This window comes from Agelaius phoeniceus, chromosome 33, assembly GCF_051311805.1.
Source record: "Agelaius phoeniceus isolate bAgePho1 chromosome 33, bAgePho1.hap1, whole genome shotgun sequence".
Taxonomy (NCBI): Eukaryota; Metazoa; Chordata; class Aves; order Passeriformes; family Icteridae; genus Agelaius; species Agelaius phoeniceus.
Genome location: NC_135297.1, coordinates 2,312,709 through 2,333,365, shown reverse-complemented (window position 1 = coordinate 2,333,365; position 20,657 = coordinate 2,312,709). Strand labels below are relative to the sequence as shown.

General features: G+C 49.3%; 1 protein-coding gene across 1 annotated transcript; it reads right to left on the bottom strand.

Annotated features, from left to right (window-relative positions):
• Positions 1–8,013: 8,013 nt before the first annotated feature.
• Positions 8,014–13,235, bottom strand: LOC129131828 (serine/threonine-protein kinase pim-1-like). The gene is made up of 7 exons (XM_077192448.1): positions 13,231–13,235; positions 11,116–11,215; positions 10,668–10,802; positions 10,517–10,567; positions 9,918–10,287; positions 9,482–9,658; positions 8,014–9,215 (listed from the first exon to the last, which is right to left on the bottom strand). Exons 1-7 carry the CDS (start codon positions 13,233–13,235, stop codon positions 9,085–9,087), a joined length of 969 nt encoding a protein of 322 aa, XP_077048563.1. The 3' UTR covers positions 8,014–9,084.
• Positions 13,236–20,657: the final 7,422 nt, after the last annotated feature.

Here is a 20,657-nt window from a genome sequence, read left to right as displayed (position 1 = left end):
ACAGCATTCCATTTGCTGTGGCTCCCGCCCATCACCAGTTTCAGCCAATCAGGACCAGGGATCCGGGCCTGGGGGCGGTGCCTAGGTGAGGGCCATGTTTTATTTTTGCCTACAACTCCCATCACGGCCCGCGGCCGGATACAACCCCATTGGAGCCGGGACTACAGCGCCCATCATGCCCCGCGCTCCACAGAACCCCGGGGTCCGCCCCCATCTGTCCCATAAGTTTCCCCCAGACGCTCCAGGATCCCTCAGTGCCCCCTCAGCGCCCATTCGCGACCCTACAAAAGCGTCCCCAGACACCCTGAGTCCTCCCAACCCCACAGATGCCCTGTACAGCCACTTCTGGCAATTCATCTCCTCTCATCCCCGGCGGCGCCAGAGCCCCTCAGAACACAGTCCCGCGCCTAAAACTCCTGCCCTGCCCTGTGCCCTAAAGAACCCTGTTAGAGCTCCCCGAGCTTCCCCCAGGGGCTCCCGACCCTTTTACGTTCCCCCGAGGACCTCAAGTCGGGGGTCGGACGCAAAACTGTCCCCCAAGAGCCTTCCCGGATCCCCAAACGCCGCGTTCCCACCACTTCCGGGACTACAGCTCCCATCATGCTCCGCGGCGCACCTCCAGCGCTATTCCAGCCGGGACTTCATCTCCCGTCATGCCCCGCGCCCCTCCGAGAGCCATTGCAGCTGCGCCCAGAACTCCCATGATGCTCCGCGGCCCCGTTTTTCCGTATGATACCCGCGCCTACAACTCCCATCACCCCCCGTGCCCCAGTTCGAGCCCCCCAAGGGCCCGCCCGGACCCCAAAGGGCCCCAAATTCCCCTCCCTGACCTCCAAGGGCCCCCCTGGACCCCCAAATGCTGCTCCGGACCCCGAACTGTCCCTCAGAATCCCTGAGTGCCCCTCCAAGTGCCCACCCGGCTCCCCCAAGTTTCCTCCAGACCCTCAAGTTCTCTCTGAATTCCCTCCCCAAACCCAAAACTGGCCCAAATGTGTCCCAGAAATGTCTCCACGGCCCCCAAAGTGCCCCCTCCTTGACCCTATCAGAGAAAAAGATGATAAAAATGGCACCAAAATACTTCAAATATTATTAGTTAGCGTTATGAATAAGAAGCTTCACTAGGCCAATATTCAAGCAGCAATCAATTTATTATTTAATATGGTAAAGTATGAGCAATACAGCGCTGGGTACAGTGGGGGAAGTTTTCCCTCCAACAGCACACTGATAGTTGAGGGTTACAGGTATTTGTAGGGGTACCCATCAGCTTTTTCAGCAGTTTCTATTTCCAATTTTTTACTCATCAGCAATTTTTATTCCAAATTATTCCATCACAATTCTATACACTATTGTGATCTTAGTTTCTCAGGATGTATCTCAAAAGGAGGATCCCAGATGGTGGCGGTCCAGTTTCCAAAAGAAGAAAGACGAATCCCATCTGGTGGAGTCCAGCTCCCCAGATGTGGGTCCACCTTTTAATTGCAGAGACTATAAATGTAACAACAGTGATGTCCAGCTTCCCTTTGGTCAAAACCATAAATCCTTGAGGTGATGTTCATCTTCCTTTCTCAAGCTGTTTTTCTCTGCTTCCATAAGGCGTGAGATAAGCATATTTCCTTTATATATATTCCAAGGCTATAGTTTCAAGGATACAAGTAATATTCTAAAATTATACTTCAAATGTTATTATTGCAGACTCTTTATGGATTAACTGCAAGCAAAAAGCAACATCCTTACACCTTAATTCCAATGCTCCTAAATCAACCAGGGTTAATTGCAAACAAAAGATAGGTTCAAAGGCCTTTTTCCATGCTTTATTTTCCTCAGTTATTATTAGAATTCACAGCTCTCCCATTGTTGGGATCCACACATTTTGCATTCACAAATACGCACGTCGCCTGTTTGTACCTGACATGAAACACAGCTTTGTATTTCACACCACCTCTCTGGTCAACTTATTCCCAGGCCCAAACACCTGAACAGTGAATTTTTTTTTCTAAAATCTAACCTGAATTTCCTCTCAAGGTGAGGCGACTTCCTCTGGTTCTCAGTGCAGGCCCAGCAGAAGAGAACAGCCCCCCTCAGTGCACGATCCTGCCAGGGAGTTGGAGAGAGCGGTGAGGTCCCTCCTGAGCCTCTTCTCCAGATTGAACAAACCCAGCTCCCTCAGCTACTCCTCATGGGCCATGTTTTCTAGAGCCTTTGTGAGCCTTGCTGCCCTTCTCTGGCCACACTCAGCCCCTCAATGTCCTTTTTCCCGAGGGGCCCAGACCTGGACACAGCACTCGAGGTGTGGCCTCAGCAGTGCCCAGCACAGAGGGGCAGGCGCTGCCTGCTCCTGCTGCCCACACTGCTGCTGATCCAGGCCAGGTGCCATTGGCCTCTTGCCCCCTTGGGCACACTTTGGCTCACCCTGAGGCGGCTGGTGACCTGCAGGATGTGCCACTTGCCCTTGTGGAACCTCACGCCCCTGTCCTTGGCCCATTGATCGAGTCTGTCCAAGTCTCACTGCAGAGCCTTCCCGTCCTCCAGCAGATCCACACTCCCACCCAACTGGGCATCTGCAAATTTACTGAGGGTGCTCTCAATGCCCTCCTCCAGATCATCAATAAAGATGTTAACCAGGACTAGCCCCAAAACGGAGCCCTGGAGAACACATTTCAATGCAGCTCAGGTTGCATAGTCTGCAGTTGGAGGCTGCAATGCCCCCACAACAGAAAGAGCTGCCATCCCTTGGCATTGGCCACACACACAGGTGCAGGAAAAAAACCTTTTACTAGGTGAATATGGCTGACAGAACTGAGCTCTCAGGCACACCCTCCCTTTCCCTAATGACCCTGAACTCAAGAAAAGGGATTTCACCTTCCAGCTCTTTGCACCATTGGATCCTCACACCATCAGAGCTGCACCAGCCTCTCTCATCCTTTTGCGCCTTCTCCCCACTCTGATGAGCAGCTTTGATAAGAAAAAATGCAGTTCTGCTGCCAACAAGCTGAGCCAATTTGCAAAGGCAACTTACCCTGCCAAAAACAGCTACTGCCTTTTTCTTTCAGAGGTGAGTCATCAGAAGGAATGAAAATGTGTTGCATTTTAAACCAAAGAGGAAAAGAAACAAAAGAGATGCCAGTGTGGCTTATCCTGTTGGCTGCTCAGTTATTGCAGCCCTTTGCTACTTTACCATTTGTCTTGTTTGGAGATTGTGCTCAGATCATTCAGTTATGGGTGCAGGAGAAATTTAAAAAATCATAGCTGATTGCAAAATAATACAACTTAGGAAAATTTAAATAGATTGTGGAGTATTTACATCAGGGTGATGACAGTTACCACATAGAGACCAAAATAAGCCCTTTTAACAAAACTTCATTTCTATCCTTGTTCCTCAAGCCCTACTATCCATTCCTTTGGCTGATGTAGTATAACGTCAAAATACTGTTCAATATCTTGTATTGTTTATACTTTGCAACAGTTCTGTTGTGTTTTCTAAAAGCTCTGGGTATTTTTTAGTTTGAAAAAAAGATCTATTATTTTGGTAGCAACATTGCAGTTCTGTGTTTCCTTTTGGTACTCAGCTGAAGAAATAAAGAAAAAAAAAAGAGCAGAAAAAATTGCAGAGGTGGATAGGAGATCACGAGGAGCACAGGTACAGGAGATGAGTACATTACTACTGCCACTGCTTAAGAGCATCTCTCACAAAAAGCAGACTGGCTACACTGTCCCAACTCCATCATTTCAACTCTCCATGACTTGTTTCTTGCTTTGCAAAGCTGAGCTGATCCATTTTTACCTAATATGAATAACAACTAGTAATACACACTTACAGTTCTCTTGTATTACTGCAACAGCTCTAGGTCCCCTTATAATTTTTTAGGGCAATTGTAATGCCATCCCTGAATTTAAACAGGTTCAAGATATTATTTGTAGCTTATTCTTGAAGGTAATTTGTAGCAAAAGTCAAAAAATTATTGCAGATGGTCAGTAACTGGACTGTTATGTGTATGGGATGCACACGATGATTTAAGTACTGCTTCATTCTGTGTGACTCCAGGCTTTGAGAAAGAGTAATCCCACTTGGCATTTGGGCTCCCTTTGGTCTCAGGAATTATGGATCCAGAGTAACTTGTTAGAAGCTTGTGAAAAAATGTCTCTGAAGTTTACAGCAGAGCTGAAGTGTACAGAAGGATGAGAATTCAATGAATAATTCAATGAATACTAAGTTTGAAAAGCATATCCAGTTATCCTACTGACTATGTCCAGTTACTATCCACTGTTACAGTACAGTGCACAATATCACCAGGAAAATTGTGAATGTCATCTTCAGACCAATCTATTAACACATTTTATTTTTGATCAAAGTTACTTTCTACAAATTACCAAGCTGTTTTTCCTTTTTGAGGCTCTTGCTTTTTTTGTGTTAAGTATTTACATGTATAACACAGGTGGCTCCTCTGTCTTGGTTTGGAAAGACAGGTGTTTGCTAAGGAAGGCAGGAGCCTTTCTTGAAATGGAAAAATGTAAATCCCTTCCTTCTGAATTGTCATAAATTTTAAATTAAGGGGGGCTCTCAGGTAAAAATCAGAAATAACAGCTCTTTATCAGGGAAGAAAATAAAAAGATAAAAGAAACAATGCAGTAAACCAAAACAGCACTGACAGAGTCAGAATACAACCTGACACCCTGTGGGTCAGGGTGTTGGTAGCAGTCCAATTGGAATTGTGGCTGCAGCCCTCCTGGAGTGTCAGGTGTGGTTCTGTTGGAGCAGGGATCCTGTAGAAAGGTGTAGTCTTCCTCTGAAGATCCAGTGGAAGAGGCAGCTGCTGTTCCTCTGGGAAATCCAGTGGAGAAGCTGTGCTGGTGTTCCAGAATTTCAAGATTATATCCGGTTAGGAATGCTTGGCTCCTCCCTCTGGGCAGAGCATCTCCCAATGGGATGCTGTAGTTCTTATCAGCCATGCAGTGACATTCAATAGCCCATTATCAGCAGATGTCTCCCCTGGAGGGAGGATTGGCTGTGGAAGAGATAAGGAAAACTGCCCAATTAACAGAAGACAACTGGCATACAGGTGGCAAATAGAATCCATGCTGCTTGGCAATCTAGTATATCCTGAATCTGATCAAGGAACCGAAAAGGAGCTTTTAGATTTTCTAAGCTGAGGTCTGTTTTGCCTGTTTCTGAAGCTGCAGTCCAAGAGCAGTGACAGAAAGGTTGCTGCTCTGGGAGCATGCTTCTAGCTTGAATTTAGGCCTGAAGGCATTGTACCAATTTACAGCTCTTACAAGAGCTCTGTCACTGCACAGAATTTCCATAGGCATTACAACACAAAGAACTCCCTTTCCCCCCACAAGCTCTTGATGCAGCTTTCTGTCCCACCCTGGTTATGTCCTCGGTGAGGGGCCTTTCTGCAAAAGGAGAAGGAGACTCTTTAGCATAATTGTGTTTTCTGTGGAGTGTTTTATCATAGTCTATTAATATTCCCTTTTCCTCAGTTCCATAGCTGCTTACTACTTCCTAACTCATTGATTTTAATAAACCAACTAAGCATGCTGCTGTATTCTATTCTACTCTCCCTGTATTCTTTTCTACTCTCCCTATGGAGGAAAAAAAATTGCCCATAAAACCTATATGCAACAGCTGCCTCAATCCAATGAAATGCAAGAGGAAACAAATGCCCAAAGAGCAGAAATCCCCAAACGTGTCACATCCAGTCACGGAGAAGCTGATGGGACAGAGCCATGTGGCTGGAGTATGTGTATTGCACTCTGTATTGTTAATTGACTGATGCTGAGTATTTCAGCAGGAAACTTCCAGGGCTCCCAGGACTGTCCTGGTGGCTGTGATCCCAAATTACTCATCAGTAGCAAGTGAACAAGAACAGCCTCTAGGAACAAGGGCATTGCTGAGGCTCTTGCTTGCTTTGGCGGCAGGGTGGCCGTGGTAAGGGTGCCACAACCTTCCTGAAGAGCCTCCTAAGAAGGACAGCTCAGGGGCACAGGCACATCCTCCTCCCAGACCAGCGTGTGATGTTCAGCTTCCTTCTTCAGGTGACACGGAGAAAAAAGGCTGGAGCTCTGCATGGCATTCCACAGAGAAGAAGCCTTTATTAAGAGCAGGGCACTCTGCATAGGGAGCCAGGGACAGAAACTCTCAGAACCAGGGAAAAACGGGATTCTATAGGGAAGGCAAGGGGCGGGACAAAACTGGTAACCAATGGGATAAGGGCTCAGGGGCAGAACACAAAGGGAAGGACCAATGAGTACTGGGGGATCAACATAAAGTTGCAAAGGCAGCTGGGGGTCATATTTGCTCGCCCTGACTACAAAGTCAGTGGGTCAGGAGTTGGCCCTCCAGGGCAGCACAGCAAGCTCTTCTCTGGCTGGATCTCTGGCCCCCACAACTCCCCCTTCTTTATTTTATAAAAAATCTTCTCCTAGAGACCTTGCAAGTAACTTCTTAGAACAGCTGAACATGTATAAGAAAATAACATTTAAAAGCACTCAAAAAATATTTCTTAGGAGATCTCGGGATCTCTAGCTGGTCAGAGTGACCCTGATATACTTTAGAAAGTCTCTTTTCCCAGCCCGGCACTCAAAGAAGGAGTCAGAGATCATCCGTTCCTGGTCTCAAGGTTGTTTCTTGTATCTTATCTATAAAATTCTTTCTTCTGTCCTGACGATGTCTGCTCAGCAAGACAGAGGCATTCTGCCTGCCCCGAGGCGGTGTTATCTTTTTACACTAAAATCTCCATGTACAATATTTACAATTATTTTCCAATACCTATCACCTATGTTAGACAGTGAGCTTCTACTCTAGACCAATCTAAAAGTGCCAACATCACAGCAGAAGATGGAGGCCAAGAAGAAGAAGAAGGAGAAAGGCTGGACACGGCCCGATTGCTCCATCTTGCCCCCTGAATCCCCATTCTAGAAACCCCAAAAATCTATTTTTCACCCCATGATAAATTCACTATCATTCTACTTAAACTTTCATGACTTGCAATTCTTCATATAAGATTGGTAATCGTTTTTTCCAAGGGCTAAATCAAAGGCACAGGGGTCTTGGGCTCTGTGCCAAGGTCTCTGAGCCCCCTGGACAGGGGCTCGAGTCCTCCAGGGCAGCCAGAGGAATTTCCTGGGTTCTGACAAGTAACCCTGTTGCAGTCCCTGCATACACGAGTTTACTTGATCACTTTGATGCCAGGGAGCACCAAGAACTTGAACCTTCCTGGAGTCCAGCCCTGCCTCCCTATCACAGGGCAGAGGGAAAAGCTGAAGAACCTGGGTGGTGGTTGAGCCAAATTGGCATTTTGCCATTTCTGATTTCCTCCCAGCTTTTGCAGCAGGGCGACAACACCATCGCTGCAAAGCACTTTTTTTTGCAAGGCACATGCAGACCTCACTGGAAGGGGCTCTTGAAGGAGCTGCTGCAGTTGGCAACAGGAGCTGTTGTTGAATTTTTCACGTTGCTTAACCCCCCCTGCCAAATGCCATCAAGAGGCTGAGGAAGGACACAAAAAGATTACCCTGGAGAAAGGGAGGCCAAAAGCTTGGAAAAGGAGGAAAGAAACGCTCTGATGATGACGATGACAAAAAAAACCCAAACAAATTTATTTTGACAGCAAATGAACACTGGCCGCCCTCCAGCCCTCCCAGGCGGGCAGGCCGAGCGGTGCCGTTCCCATGGCATGAGGTGCTGGCAGCCTGCGGAGAGAAACCAGAGAGCTACGGTCAGTGGCAGCAGGCTCCTGTCCCCCTGTCCCGCCATGGCCTGTGCCCGGGCCAGGCTGCTGGCTCTGCTCAGAGCCCAAACCTCCCGACCCATTCTCTGTTTTTAGAGAAGGGCAGCGTGGCAGGCCACGTTCCACCTCCTCTGCTTAATCACGGCACAGCAACCTCGACAGCAGCTGCAAGAGCGGATGCCCGTGTGCCTGCTGCCGTCTGCCCGGAGCCCTTCTGCCAGCCGAGCTGTGGAGCTGGGCGCCCACCTCTGGAGAGCTGCTGCCAGGAGAGGAGCCGATCCCAAACCACGTCCTCGTCCTTCTGGAAGGGGCTGTCCCTGCAGACCGTGGCCCCTGGGGCAGCGCTGGCACTGGATGCGCTCCACGGACACTGCAGGTGCTTCCCTGTCCGGTCTGGGCACCAGGTGTAATCCTCCTGGGAAAACAAAAGAACAATTGCATGAAAGTCAATTCAAAACAAGACCTGGAAACAAGAAAAAGCACAAAGCCTGTCACTGTTTCACAGGCCTGAGGAGGGTCTGACCACTCCATGTGAGAATTAAACCTGTCCAGGGGTGGGGAAAATCCCCACCTTTCCTGCCTGTAAACGCACCCCTTCCTCAAGGGCCTGCAGAGCAGACCAGCTGGGGCACGGCTTCAGAACCCGTCCCCCCCTCTGCCACCCCCCATCCACATGGATGGATGCTTTTGTCAGGCTGGCTGCCCCCGCCTCAGCCCGTGCCAGGCTGGCTGGCAGAAGCTGTCAGCAAGGCCAGGAGCCGGCTCCCCTTCCAGAATATCCGTCCCCTGTCCCGCCAAAAAGCAGCTCGGCGGCCGGCAGAAAAATTAATATTCCCCAGCGCTGCCGAGCGGGGAACCTCCGGCACGTGGCCAGGCCGAGCCCTGCCCTGCCTGGAAGCACCAGCATCCCCCCGCCCCTGCGCCGGCTGGGGACTCATCTTGATTTCATCGGAGTGCAGAGCGTGTCCTTCAGGCAGGGGCCGCAGCCAAAACCAATTGGCTCTGCCCCGCCAGCGGCCAGCTCCAGGATGTGTTCCCAGCTCCACGTTGTGCTCCAGAAGAACACGCCAGCTGTGCCTCGGCTGGCGGGGACATCACGATGCCATTGAGCTGCAGGGGGATGTTTCCTCTGTCCCAATCCGTGTCACCTTCACTGCACTGCCACCACTTCTCCAATAGGACGGGCAGCACGGAGCCGCTCCCTCCACAGCTCGTGGGGACCAGCGGAAGCAGCATCTCCTCGGCTGCGCTCTCTCCTCTGCGCCGTGGCCGCAGGGAAACGCTCCGGGGTTTTCTTCCAGTGCCACGAGACGCGTGCCGCTGCTACTTTCTGGGCTCCTGGATCCTACTGTGCTCAGGGATGCATCTCTGCTGTCTCCTGGGCTAGGCAGGGCTCCTGCAGCCAAGAATGCTCAAAAAGGTCCTCCAAGCATGGCCTGTGTGTGGGCTCCATGGATAAACACCACCTGATGAGGTGCTGGCACTCTGCGGAGAGAAACCAGAAGGCTCCTGTCCATGCTCTCCCACATTCCACAGTGCCCAGGCAACACCAGGAGTGCTGAGAGCTGCACCCAAAAGCTTCCTATTGATCCTCTCATGCGGAGGACACCAGCACAGAGGCACTGGTGCCACCTCCTCCAGCTAAGCCCAGGAGATCCACCTCCTCACCAGCTGCAAGAGCAGGATGCTTATGTGCCAGCTGCCCCTCCCAACCCCGTTCTTCCCCTCATGCCTTGAAGGCACATCCCCACCTTGAGACACCCGAGGCGGGAAGACGAGCTGGCCCCGGACGATGTCCTCGTTGGTGTGGAAAGGAAGGTGCCCGCAGACCAGCTCATAGAGCAGGATGCCCAGGGACCAGATAGTGGCTGGCTGGCCATGGTAGCAGCCAACGAGGATCCACTCCGGTGGGCTGTACTCCGGCGTTCCTATGGGACACGGGCGCAGCTCATCAGGCCCATGCTGCTCCCTCCTTCCCTCCCTCCCTCCCTCCCTCCCTCCCTCCCTCCCTCCCTCCCTCCCTCCCAGCCAGCTCCCGTTCCACAACAGCCAGCCCCTGCCCTGCCAAAAAGCAACTTGGCTGCAGATGGCTGAAGAAGGATTCCCCCTCCTTCCTTCCCCCCTCTTCCCCCTCTGCCAGCAAAGCGGGGAACTCAGCTGCCCGGCTGGGCCCCGGCTTGGGCTCACCTGACATCCGGGTGTAGATCGTGTCCTGGAGGATCGTGCCGCAGCCGAAGTCGATGAGCTTGGCCTCGCCCGTGGCCAGGTCGACGAGGACGTTCTCGGCCTTGATGTCGCGGTGCAGGACGCCGCGGCTGCTGCAGTGCCGCACGGCCTCCAGCACCTGGCGGAACAGCCCCCGCGCCACGGGCTCCGTCAGGAAGCGCCGCTGGTGCAGGAAGTACCAGAGGTCCTGACAGCGCTGCGGACGCTCCATGACCAGCGCGAAGCCCTCGGGCACCTCGAACCAGTCCAGGAGCTGCACGACGCCGCGGAAGCCAGGCCGCGACACCATCCACAGCAGCGCCAGCTCCAGGGGCACAAGGGCGCCGTTGCGCTGCGGGGGGACCGCGATGCCGTCAGCGGGGCCGATGCTGCACCGCGCCTCGGGCAGCCCCTGCCCGGCCCCGCCGCGGCTCGCCATGGCCCGGCCCGGGGCGCTGCGCGGCCCCCGCTCACTCCACGCTCGCTGCCCTCGCAGCGTCCCGGCTGCCGCCCTGCCGGGCCTCGCTTTAGCGCCGCCCGGCCCGCCCCGCCGGCTCCTCCCGCTGGCCCCGCTCACTCACCAGCCGCGCCCACTCCGAGATGCGCTCCCGGGACACTCGCTTGATGGCCACCTGCGAGCCAAGGCGAGCGGCGGGCTGAGCTCGTCGCCCGCCGCCCACCGCCCGCCGCCCACCGCCCGCCGCCGCCCTCCGAGCCGGCCCCGTCTCTTACCGGGGCGCCGTCGGCGAGCCGGGTCCCGGAGTAAACGCTGCCGCAGCCGCCGCTGCCCAGCAGCGGGCCCTGCCGGTAGAGCTGCTCCAGGGGAGGCTTCTCCGCCCGTGCGGGCGGCACCGCGCTGTCGCTCTTCTGCCCGGGGCACCCGCCCGCCCGGCGCGCTGCTGCTTGCCGAGCCGCCCCGGGCTGCGACGGCTCGGGGCCGGCGGCCGAGCTGGCGAGCGGCGGAGCTCGGAGCGGGGAAGCTGCCGGCCACGCTCTCGGCCACGGGGCGGGAGCCGGGCGGCAGCGGAGCGGCTGCGGGCGGAACCGCGGCAGGGGCTTCGTTCGGGGCCGGGGCCTCGGCCGGGGCTGGGCCAGAGCCCGCGCCAGGCCGAGCCAAAAGACCGCGATGCTCCGCCAGCACCAGAGCAAGCGGCTCTTCCAGCGGCGCCACAGCCGGTACGGAGAGAGCACGGCCGAGGCGGAACCACGGCGGGCCGGGCAGGGGCGGGCACGGGGCGGCCCCGCCAAGGGGCGCCTTGCGGGACGCGGCATCAGCCGGGCTGGGAGAGGCGGAACACGGACGGCACGGCCCGGCACGGCACGGCACGGGACGGGAATACAGTGAGTGGGAGGGAGAAGGGGATGCGGAGGGAGGGAAAAGTCGATCGGAAAATCGATTGAGAAAAGCGCTGCTGCTGCTGCTGCTGCTGCTGCTGCTGCTGCTGCTGCTGCTGCTGCTGCTGCTGCTGCTGCTGCTGCTGCTGCTGCTGCGGAGCCGCCGGAGCTCGCGGCCGTTCCTCCGTTGCCCCGCGAACCCAACGGAGGAGCCGCCGCGCGCCCCAAGGAACGAAAGAGAGAAACAAACAAATCACACCCCAAAGTCATTCCTATTAGAGAAGTAACCAAAGAAAACAGTGTAGCAATAAAGAAGAGTGTTGGCTTGAGGCTTCTTTCTTCTTTGCGTGAGACGAAACATTTCATGCGTGTGATAAATGAGTTCACTGGATTTAAGGATCATACAATTATTCTATTATTATTATTATTATTATTATTATTATTATTATTATTATTATTATGCAAGCAAGAATAAGCAAAGTTCAGCGCTGGGCGGCTGGGAGTCTCCGCTCCTCTAGGCTTGCACCGTTCCTATCCCCAAGGTTCACCTTTTATTGCCTTCTTCTCCCGGGTCCAGGGATGACGTGGTCTGTCTTTTGCGCTTGCTCGTTCAGTTGCTGGGGGGTCTTTTTCTGCCTTCTGGTGGTTGTGGGATGAAGGCTCCAAGTCTTCCTCTTTAAGCGCTGAGTGAACTTTTCCTTATAAGGCATATCTATACAGTGGAATTTTCAGAACACTATACGATTCCTGCAAGCCTAAGCAATTCTTGTGAGTTTAGGGATTGTTGTTACATCCTTCCTCTGTGACCGCTGGGTGAACTTTTCCTTATAAGGTATATCTTTACCATGGAATTCCCAAAGCACTATACGATTCCTGCAAGCCAAGCAACCATATGTGGCTGTGCATTTAAGAATCAAGCAGTTTTAGCTATTTAGTTATTGCTTTTATATTGTATAATTATTTAGCTATTGATTTAATTAATGAACAAACGTATTGCTACTTATTACAATCCCCCATTTTTTTTTTTACCAATTTTGATCATTAAATCTTTTTAGTTCCTTTCTAGTGTGAAAAATGCATGTATTTTATGATTGCCTTTTCGCAAATATTAAAATGAATATTATATGTGTTGTGTTGTGTTAGAAAGTAATGCTGTATTAGTTTTCTTAAGTACTTTGTTAAATATAGTTTTAGGTTATAAAAATTGTTAAAATAGAAACGATGCTATGTAGGATACTTTTTTAAAAAGAAAGGACTCGCAGCGAGATAACAGCCACAGGATACCTAAATCTTTCAGAGAAGAAGAATTTATGGCCCTCTTATCAGAAGAAACCAACTTCTTCCTGCCTCGAAGGCACTGTTAGGATTTGGAGGAAGAAGTTGACGATGACCAGACAGAATCCTGTATTTGAATGGAATTTATGCATCATGTATGAAGTGTATGAATATGCAACAGGCTATTGTTTTTAAGGGTTAATCCTTTGTTAACGGGGGTCCTTTTTCGGGCTTGTGCTGCCCAGAAAAAGGTACCCGGACGTCCGTAACTCTTTGTCTTTATTGTCTCATATTGTCCTAATTCAGTTTGTCCAAATTATTATTACTCTAATTGTATTACTATTTTTATAACCATTTTATTACTATTAAACTTTTAAAATTTTGGAAACAAGTGATTGGCGTTTTTAACACTAGCAAGCGTTAACTGAGTTTCCTCATCAGTTAAGCTATGTGCACTAATTACTGATGCCAATTTCCTTAGCTTTTTCATCATATTCCAATTCATAACGAATAGAACTGCTGCCAAAATAAAACCAAGCACAATCAGAATCAAAAGAACAACAATGGGATGGCATATACTGTTTAGGACACCTGTGGTAGTAGGAGCCCACCCGAACAGGGTATCCCACCACCTGTGCTCGCCATCTTGCTTTACCCTCTCTAGAACCCGGTGTATTTTTCCTACGTCATGATGAACAGTCATTAGGGTTTTCTGTCCGCTTTCCTTGATTTTCTCGAGGATTTGGATCAGGTCTTGATGGAGCATCAGTTGTCTCACTAGATAGAAGTTCATCCCAATCGGGGTGGGCATTAGCTTGTGAAGCAGTGTGTAGTTGGATTGTAATAGGTGGTGAGAGGTGACTTTAGCTTCATAAGCGATATCACACCCTGTAATCTTAGTGAAGTTACAAGCACAGAAGTTTGAGTGATTCTTTGTATCCACCACAATATCATCTACAAGCACAGAATCACAAATAGTTCTAAAACACACACATCCATTGCCTATGTATGTAAGAACTGTTTTAGAAGTCTCGTTAGGACGAATCTCAAAATGACAAATGTTTTGCTCTGTGTCTAAACAGATATCTTGAGCTATAATTACATTGCCTTCACAGATGAACCCCAGTTGTTCTCGGATAATACAAGATTCCAAATCAACAGTTTGCCATTTGTCATCAAACTGACATAGGGCCCATCCCCTATGTTCTATAGGATAGAGAACAGCTCCGTCATGGTTTATTCCTAATGCAATATCAGGAAAAACTAGATGTACAGAGGCATTGTGTATGGTCAAGACAAAAGCAGTAGCTGTATTTGAAATAGCATTATAGGTAAAATTCACCAGTTTCCACCAGGATTGGAATTCTCTTTCAAAATCGGTGACATTGTCCCAGATTATTTTCCGAATTTCTGTGGGGAAAGTGCCTTCCTCGCCTTCTCTTATAATCGAGGCAGAAACTGACTGCATCCACAATTGTGCTTGGATACAGCTGAGGGCTAAGGAAACATTATTTTGTGCAGCACTGAGTGCATCAATCACCAATTTGTGATCGTTCACATTTACTCTTTCCCAATTTGGCAAAATGTTTGACAGCATCCACTGGTGTGTCCCCAAGGCTAACAGAGATGACTTCAGTGGTTGCTGTAATTTGGACAGATCTCTAGTCGTAGCAGCCAATTTGTTCATTAGTACTTCCGAATCAATGCTATTCAGAATTCCAAGTCCTGTGCCTAGAACACCGGTCACATCTCTAGGTTTCCTTGTTTTAAAAGAGCTGCGTTTCCAGAGCCAAATGGTCCAGCCTTCAAAGGATGTCTGCAAAAACAGAGAACAAGCTGGCTGGATGTCTGAAACATTGGTCTGCATCAGCAGTTCGACCAGTTTGAGAGATCGTGCTGGATTGAATAATATTTGTTGTTGACCAGTTTTCCTGAATGTCCAATTTTGTAAATTTTTGGGGTGAGTATAACTGGTGGTGCAGGTGGAGTGGTGATATTGTGAGGTTCAGCAGTGGTAGAGTGGTTTTAGTATCTATTATAAATTTAAAAGAAAGGCCCTGTGTATCTTTCAACCAGAGACAGGCTACCTCTGCAGTATGAGTTAATGTGAAGTTTTGCCAGCAGTCTTGTGTTATTGGGTATGCCCAATCTGCTATTTGTTTATCCTCCTGACCCATGGAAACACTGATTGCAATTGCGTTAGTATAGTCAGACCCATTAACCATTCGACATCCAATATTAATTTGTTCTCCCACTACTCCTTGAAGCTGCCAGGTTTTCTGCTTCTTCCGTTCGTGTCTAGCGTATGGCAGCCTGTCACGCAGTACTAATGTTAGTAAACTTAAACCTGTGGTATTCCCCATAGATCCGGTAGATTGCAAAAAGGCCTGAGACCAGTCAGGGGTCACGGTCCATTTATTGAGGGGGATCATGTTCTCTTTGTAAGGCTGATGAGGGTTTCCCCAGGCAACCCGGAGGCTCAGGGTTATAATAATTAAGGTAGCTCGCCAAGCAGGGCAGGGTCCTAGCAACAAATTTCTGTCTCCTTTCGTACTCATATCTCTTTTACCTGGGGCTTTCCTGTGCTCCGTTCCTGTTCCTGTGCTCCGTTGCTCTCCCCCACTACTCCTCACCTCTCTGCCTTGCCTGCCAGCCCGGGTGCATCGCTCTGCAGGGATCATTATCTTCTCGGCAGCAGGGGGAGTCTTCAGGGGGTGCATTATTTGGGCTTTCTCCTTAACTCCTGCCCACTCCTAAGGGCAGGCTGTCAGGCCTCCAGGCAAAGGGTCTCCTGCAAAGGATTTCTCTGATTTTACGACGGACTCTCTGCCGTCCCTAGCAAGCTTTACAGGGCCTGAGTCCCACACCTACTTAGGGTCCACCCTCTGCCTTTTATTCCCTTTCTCCTGTCTTCCTAGAGTTGCGTCGTTCTTCCCTACGTTCTCTACGTTTTTGTTGTTTATAGACTCGGGAATAGCGGCGAATCGTGCTATTCCACTCGTCAGGCCTCACTTGCCACCCCAGAGGAACGTGGATTCCCTTCTTACACAAGGTAGTTAATATGACTGTCGGGTTTTGGCGTGTGATGCTATGAAATTGGTGTTGGAATTCCCATGCCCGGGCCCAATCTCTTCTCTGTTCTAGATTTTCAACTAGTGACGCTGCTTCTCTGTCAGGGATCTCCCACTCTCCAGGGATCCTTATAAATTCTCTTAAGGCCCTTCATGGATTTGCTCTTCTGCATTCCCCACCAAATGTGACTGGAGAATCCACCATTTGTCTTTACAGCCCCCGCAAAAGATTTTTACCCACGCCCGACAAGAAGATTCCCAACATTTAAGACACTCGGTGTAATTGAATAATTCTCGCCTCACTTCAGCCACTACTGAAAGAGCAAGCGTCAGTTCATTCCAGGTTTTCCACGGCAGAGGGCACTTGAACTCCTGTTCCAGTTCCTGTAGGGGTTTTCTTACCAAGAGTCTCAGTCGGTATAGTTCTCTGTCCCCTAATTCAGTCATTCACGTTCCCAGCTGGCGCAGGTCCCTGTGCCTTCCGAAGGGTTGGCCGTAGATCTCCAGGGCGACTGGTCACCTCCCAGGGGTGTCTGCAGTGATGGGTCCTTTCACTCGACTGGCATGTGTCCAGCCTTTTTCAGCAGTTGGGATGGCTGTTTCTGTGGTAAACAGGACAACATAGGGACCTTCCCATTGGGGTGTTAGGGATGTCTCTTTCCAAGTCTTAATTAGGAGCCTATCTCCGGGTTTAAGCTTATGCATTATTATATCCAAAGGGGGTCTTTGTCCCAATAGTCCTTTTCGTTTTAATTCCTCCCTCCATTTCATTAACTGTTGTATGTAACCCTGAATTTGACTGTCTTGCATGCAAGGATTGTTCCCTGGGAGTTCTAAGTCGTAAGGCATTCCATAAAGCATTTCAAAGGGAGAGATTCCCACATCCGTCCTAGGTTGGGTTCTCATGTTTAGCAATGCCATGGGTAAACATCTGACCCAAGACATTTTAGTTTCTACCATGAGCTTGGTGAGTTGCTTCTTGATTTCTCCATTTGCCCTTTCCACCCTCCCTGAGCTTTGAGGGTGCCAAGGGGTGGGATATTGCCATTTAGTGCCTAAGGCCATGCTTACCTCTCTCAGTACTTTGTTTGCAAAATGGGGACCTCTATCAGAGTCTAATATTTCTACTAGTCCATACCTAGGGATTATTTCTTCCAGCAGGGTTTTAATCACCACATTTGCAGTAGCCCGCGATGTAGGATGTGCTTCTACAAAGTGGGTTAGATGATCTACCAGTACCAATAAGTACTTGTATCTCCCTACTTTCGGTAGCTCGGTGAAATCTATTTGTACGTGTGAAAAAGGTCGTTGTGCTAATTCCCTTCCTCCTGGAATCCTTTCTCGAGCCTGATGTCTGTTAACTCTTTGGCATGTTATACATCCCCTAACTACTTGTTTTGCTATGTCGTAAATTCCTTTACACATGTACTTAATAGTAAACTGATCTACTAGGGCTTGGGTTCCCCAATGAGTCTGGTCATGCAGCTGCTGCACTATTCTTGGGCCATAGATTTTGGCAGTACCTCCCTATCATCTGGCAATTTTTGGATACCCCCATTCTCTTTTATTCCCATTTTGTCTAATTTCTCCTTTTCCTGGGCTGTGAAGCTCAGGACTCGAACTTTCTCATCCTCTCGCGTTCTCCTTATCCCCTGATCCTGGAATTTTCTGAGAGCAGCTTCCTTTGCCTCTCTGTCTGCTGTGTTGTTTCCTCTGATCAAAGGGGAGAGACCCTTTTGATGTCCTTTAACATGTACTATTGCTATTTTCTTTGGGCCTCTTAAAGCTTGTAGTACCTGAGTAATTAGTTCCTGATGTATTAATTCTCTTCCTCGGGAGTTTATTAATCCTCTTTCTTCCCAAATTTTCCCAAAAGTATGTACCACTCCAAAGGCGTATTTTGAGTCCGTGTAGATGGTCCCAACCTCAGCTTCCAAGAATTTTAGAGCCCGCAATACTGCATACAGCTCACAGGCCTGGGCTGACCAACTAGGTCTCAAAGGTTCAGGTTCTATTATATCCAAATTTTCACCTCCCACAATCGCATATCCAGAGATTCACTTTCCCTCAACAACTCTAGAGGACCCATCCACAAATAACCTTTCTCCCCCTTCCAGTTCTTCCTCTTCGAGGTCCGGCCTAATTTTTGTTTGTTTTTCTATGCTATGTAAGCAGTCATGAGTTAAATTCTCCTGTGGATCTCCAAACAAGAATTCAGCGGGGTTTTGCAGAGAGGTGGTTTCAAGTATCAACCGAGGGGATGACAGTAAAATGCCCTCGTATTTCAAAAGTCTTGAGTCTGTTATCCATTTTTCTGCCTTTTGTTGCAATACTGCCTGGATGTTATGGGGGGTAAAGACTTTCAGTTCTCCTCCATAGGTAATTTTGAGAGCTTCTTCCACTAAGAGGGCTGTTGCCACTGTAATCTGCAAACATGTTGGCCATCCTCTACTTACAGGATCTAGTATTTTAGAAATAAATGCTACTGGTTTTCGACTGCCAGCCCAGTCCTGAGCCAGTACCCCAAATGCTACTCCTGCCTCAGTGTTAACAAACAAATAAAAGGGTCTCCTAACATCCGGGAGGCTTAGCACCGGGGCATTAGCCAATTCCTCTTTTAATTGTTCTAATGATTCATCATCCTTCTCAGTCCATTTCATCAAACCTTCAGCAGTTAGTTTTTCATACAAAAATTTTACTTTACCACTAAAGTTTTCAATCCATTGTCTGCAGTATCCTACAAGACCCAATAGCTGCCTGATTTGTCTCTTATTTCTTGGGGGAGGAAGGGAGAGGATTCCCTTAACCCTCCCTGGGTCTGGTGTTTTAGTTCCTTTACTAAGTTGGTGTCCTAGGTACTTCATTTCTTCTTCTATGAATTGCAATTTACTTTTGGACACCTTCAGCCCCTGGATGCTTAAAAAGTTCAGAAGCTTAATGCTTTCTTCTCTAACTGATTCCTCGCTTTTTCCAGCAATTAAAAGGTCATCTACATATTGAACAATGGTTATTCCTTGGTTTGGGGTATAGGATTTCATTATTTGCTCTAGTGCCTGCCCAAACAAATTCGGGGATTCTGTGAATCCCTGTGGGAGCACTGTCCACCTTAGTTGTTGCTTTCGGTGGGTATCGGGATCTTCCCATTCAAATGCAAAATAATCTCTACAATCTTCTTTCAAGGGGCACGCCCAAAAGGCCTCTTTCAAATCTATAACACTATACCAGTGATCATCTGGTTTCAATTGACTGAGCAATGTATGGGGGTTTGCTACTACAGGGAACCGGGCAATGGTTCTCTTCTTTATTTCCCTTAGATCATGTACTAATCGGTATTTTCCATCTGGTTTCTGTACAGGTAAGATGGGGGTGTCGAAGGGAGACATGCAAGGTTCCAAGAGCCCTTGTTCTATTAACTGTTCAGCCTCTGGTTTTAGTCCCCTTCGCCCCTCATCTGACATGGGATATTGTTTTATCCTTACTGGGATTTCTGGGTTTTGAATGTTGACTGTGAAGGGCTCTATATTCAATCTTCCTGCTGTATCAGGGGTATACCAGACTTCTGGGTTGATTTTCTCTTCGTCAGTGACCCGTAAGGGGCACAACCTGCCTTTCAGCTGTTTTTCTTCAATATTTATATTTATCCCTAATTCCACCATTAAATCTCTTCCTAATAAATTGTAATCAGCTTCAGGGACCAATAGCAGTGATCCTACCCCTATTTTCTTCTCTGATTCTATAAAACATCTTTAATTACAGGAACCTTGAAGGGTTCTCCTTTTGCCCCAATAACCTGTACTGTGGAAGGTGAAATCTTACATCCTGGGGGCAAAGATTGAACTGTTGATCTCTCAGCCCCTGTATCTACAAGGAAGGTTATGGGGGTTTGCTGGGGACCCACCTTAAGTTTTACCAAGGGCTCCGATGACATTTGGGTCCCCAATAGATAGAGCCCTTGACCCCCCTAATCCTCTTTGAACATTTTCTCATCCCTAAGCCTCTTTCGGCATTCCCTCTTCACGTGTCCTTTTCCACCACAATAGTAACACACGGTTCCTTCTCTCCCTCCAGTTGGGGGTCCTCCTAAATCCCGGGGACCTCTCCTCATGCCATTTCTTTCTCGTGGTGGAGGGTTGTTTCGCTGTCCCTCCCTGACTGCCGCCACCATCATCCGAACTTGTCTTTTGTGTGCCTCATCCTCCCGTCTAACATATACCTTCTGAGCCTCCCTGAGCAATTCATCAAGTCCTCTGTCCTGCCAATCCTCTAACTTTTCTAATTTCTTTTGAACATCCTCCCATGATTTGGCTACAAACTGTGTTTTAAGGAGCGCTTGCCCCATTGGCATCTCTGGGTCCACCCCTGAGTATAACTGAAAACTCTTCCTTAATCTTTCCAACCATTCAGTGGGGGTCTCATCTTTTCCTTGGCACTCTTTGAACGCCTTGCTTATATTTTGTCCCCGGGGCACAGCCTCTTGTATGCCCTGGATTATGATGGTTCTTAAGTCCTGCATATGACCACGATGGTTGGGGTCCTGATTGTTCCAGTTGCGATTTCGCAAGGGCCATTTCACATCAGCTGCGGGACCTTGAACATGTTGGGTGTCCCAAATCCTCATTCCTGCCCTTCTAATCATCCCTCTCTCCTCTGTTGTAAATAGGATGCCTAGAATGGATTGCATCTCCACCCAAGTATATATGTTTGGCCCTAGGAACTGATCCACTCTTTCTGCTACTCCTATAGGGTCTTCTAATAATTTTCCCATCTCTTTCTTAAACTTGTGGACATCTCCCGAGTTCAAGGGGAGAGTGACAAACCCCATCCCAGCTTGAGGTCCTCCTAATGCTATTTCCCTGAGAGGGAACAACCCACTGCTCTCTCCTTCCTCAGTTACTGTCCTCATCTGACTCCGATTACGCCTCCTGCAATCCGGGGAGTCCGTGACCTGCTGTCTATTAGGGGCCGATGCCGGGGGTGCGTTTGGGGGGGTTCAGGGGGAGCTGGTGGTATATACGGGGGAGGAAAATTAGGAACATATTCC

Excerpts from the sequence above, each read along its gene's own strand:
- LOC129131828 (XM_077192448.1), bottom strand. Across the intron at positions 10,803-11,115 it reads GCCTCGGCCGTGCTCTCTCC|AAGAGCGACAGCGCGGTGCC; the intron begins GTACCGGCTGTG and ends TGCCCCGGGCAG. Across the intron at positions 9,216-9,481 it reads CCCGCCTCGGGTGTCTCAAG|AGTGCCAGCACCTCATCAGG; the intron begins GTGGGGATGTGC and ends TTCTCTCCGCAG.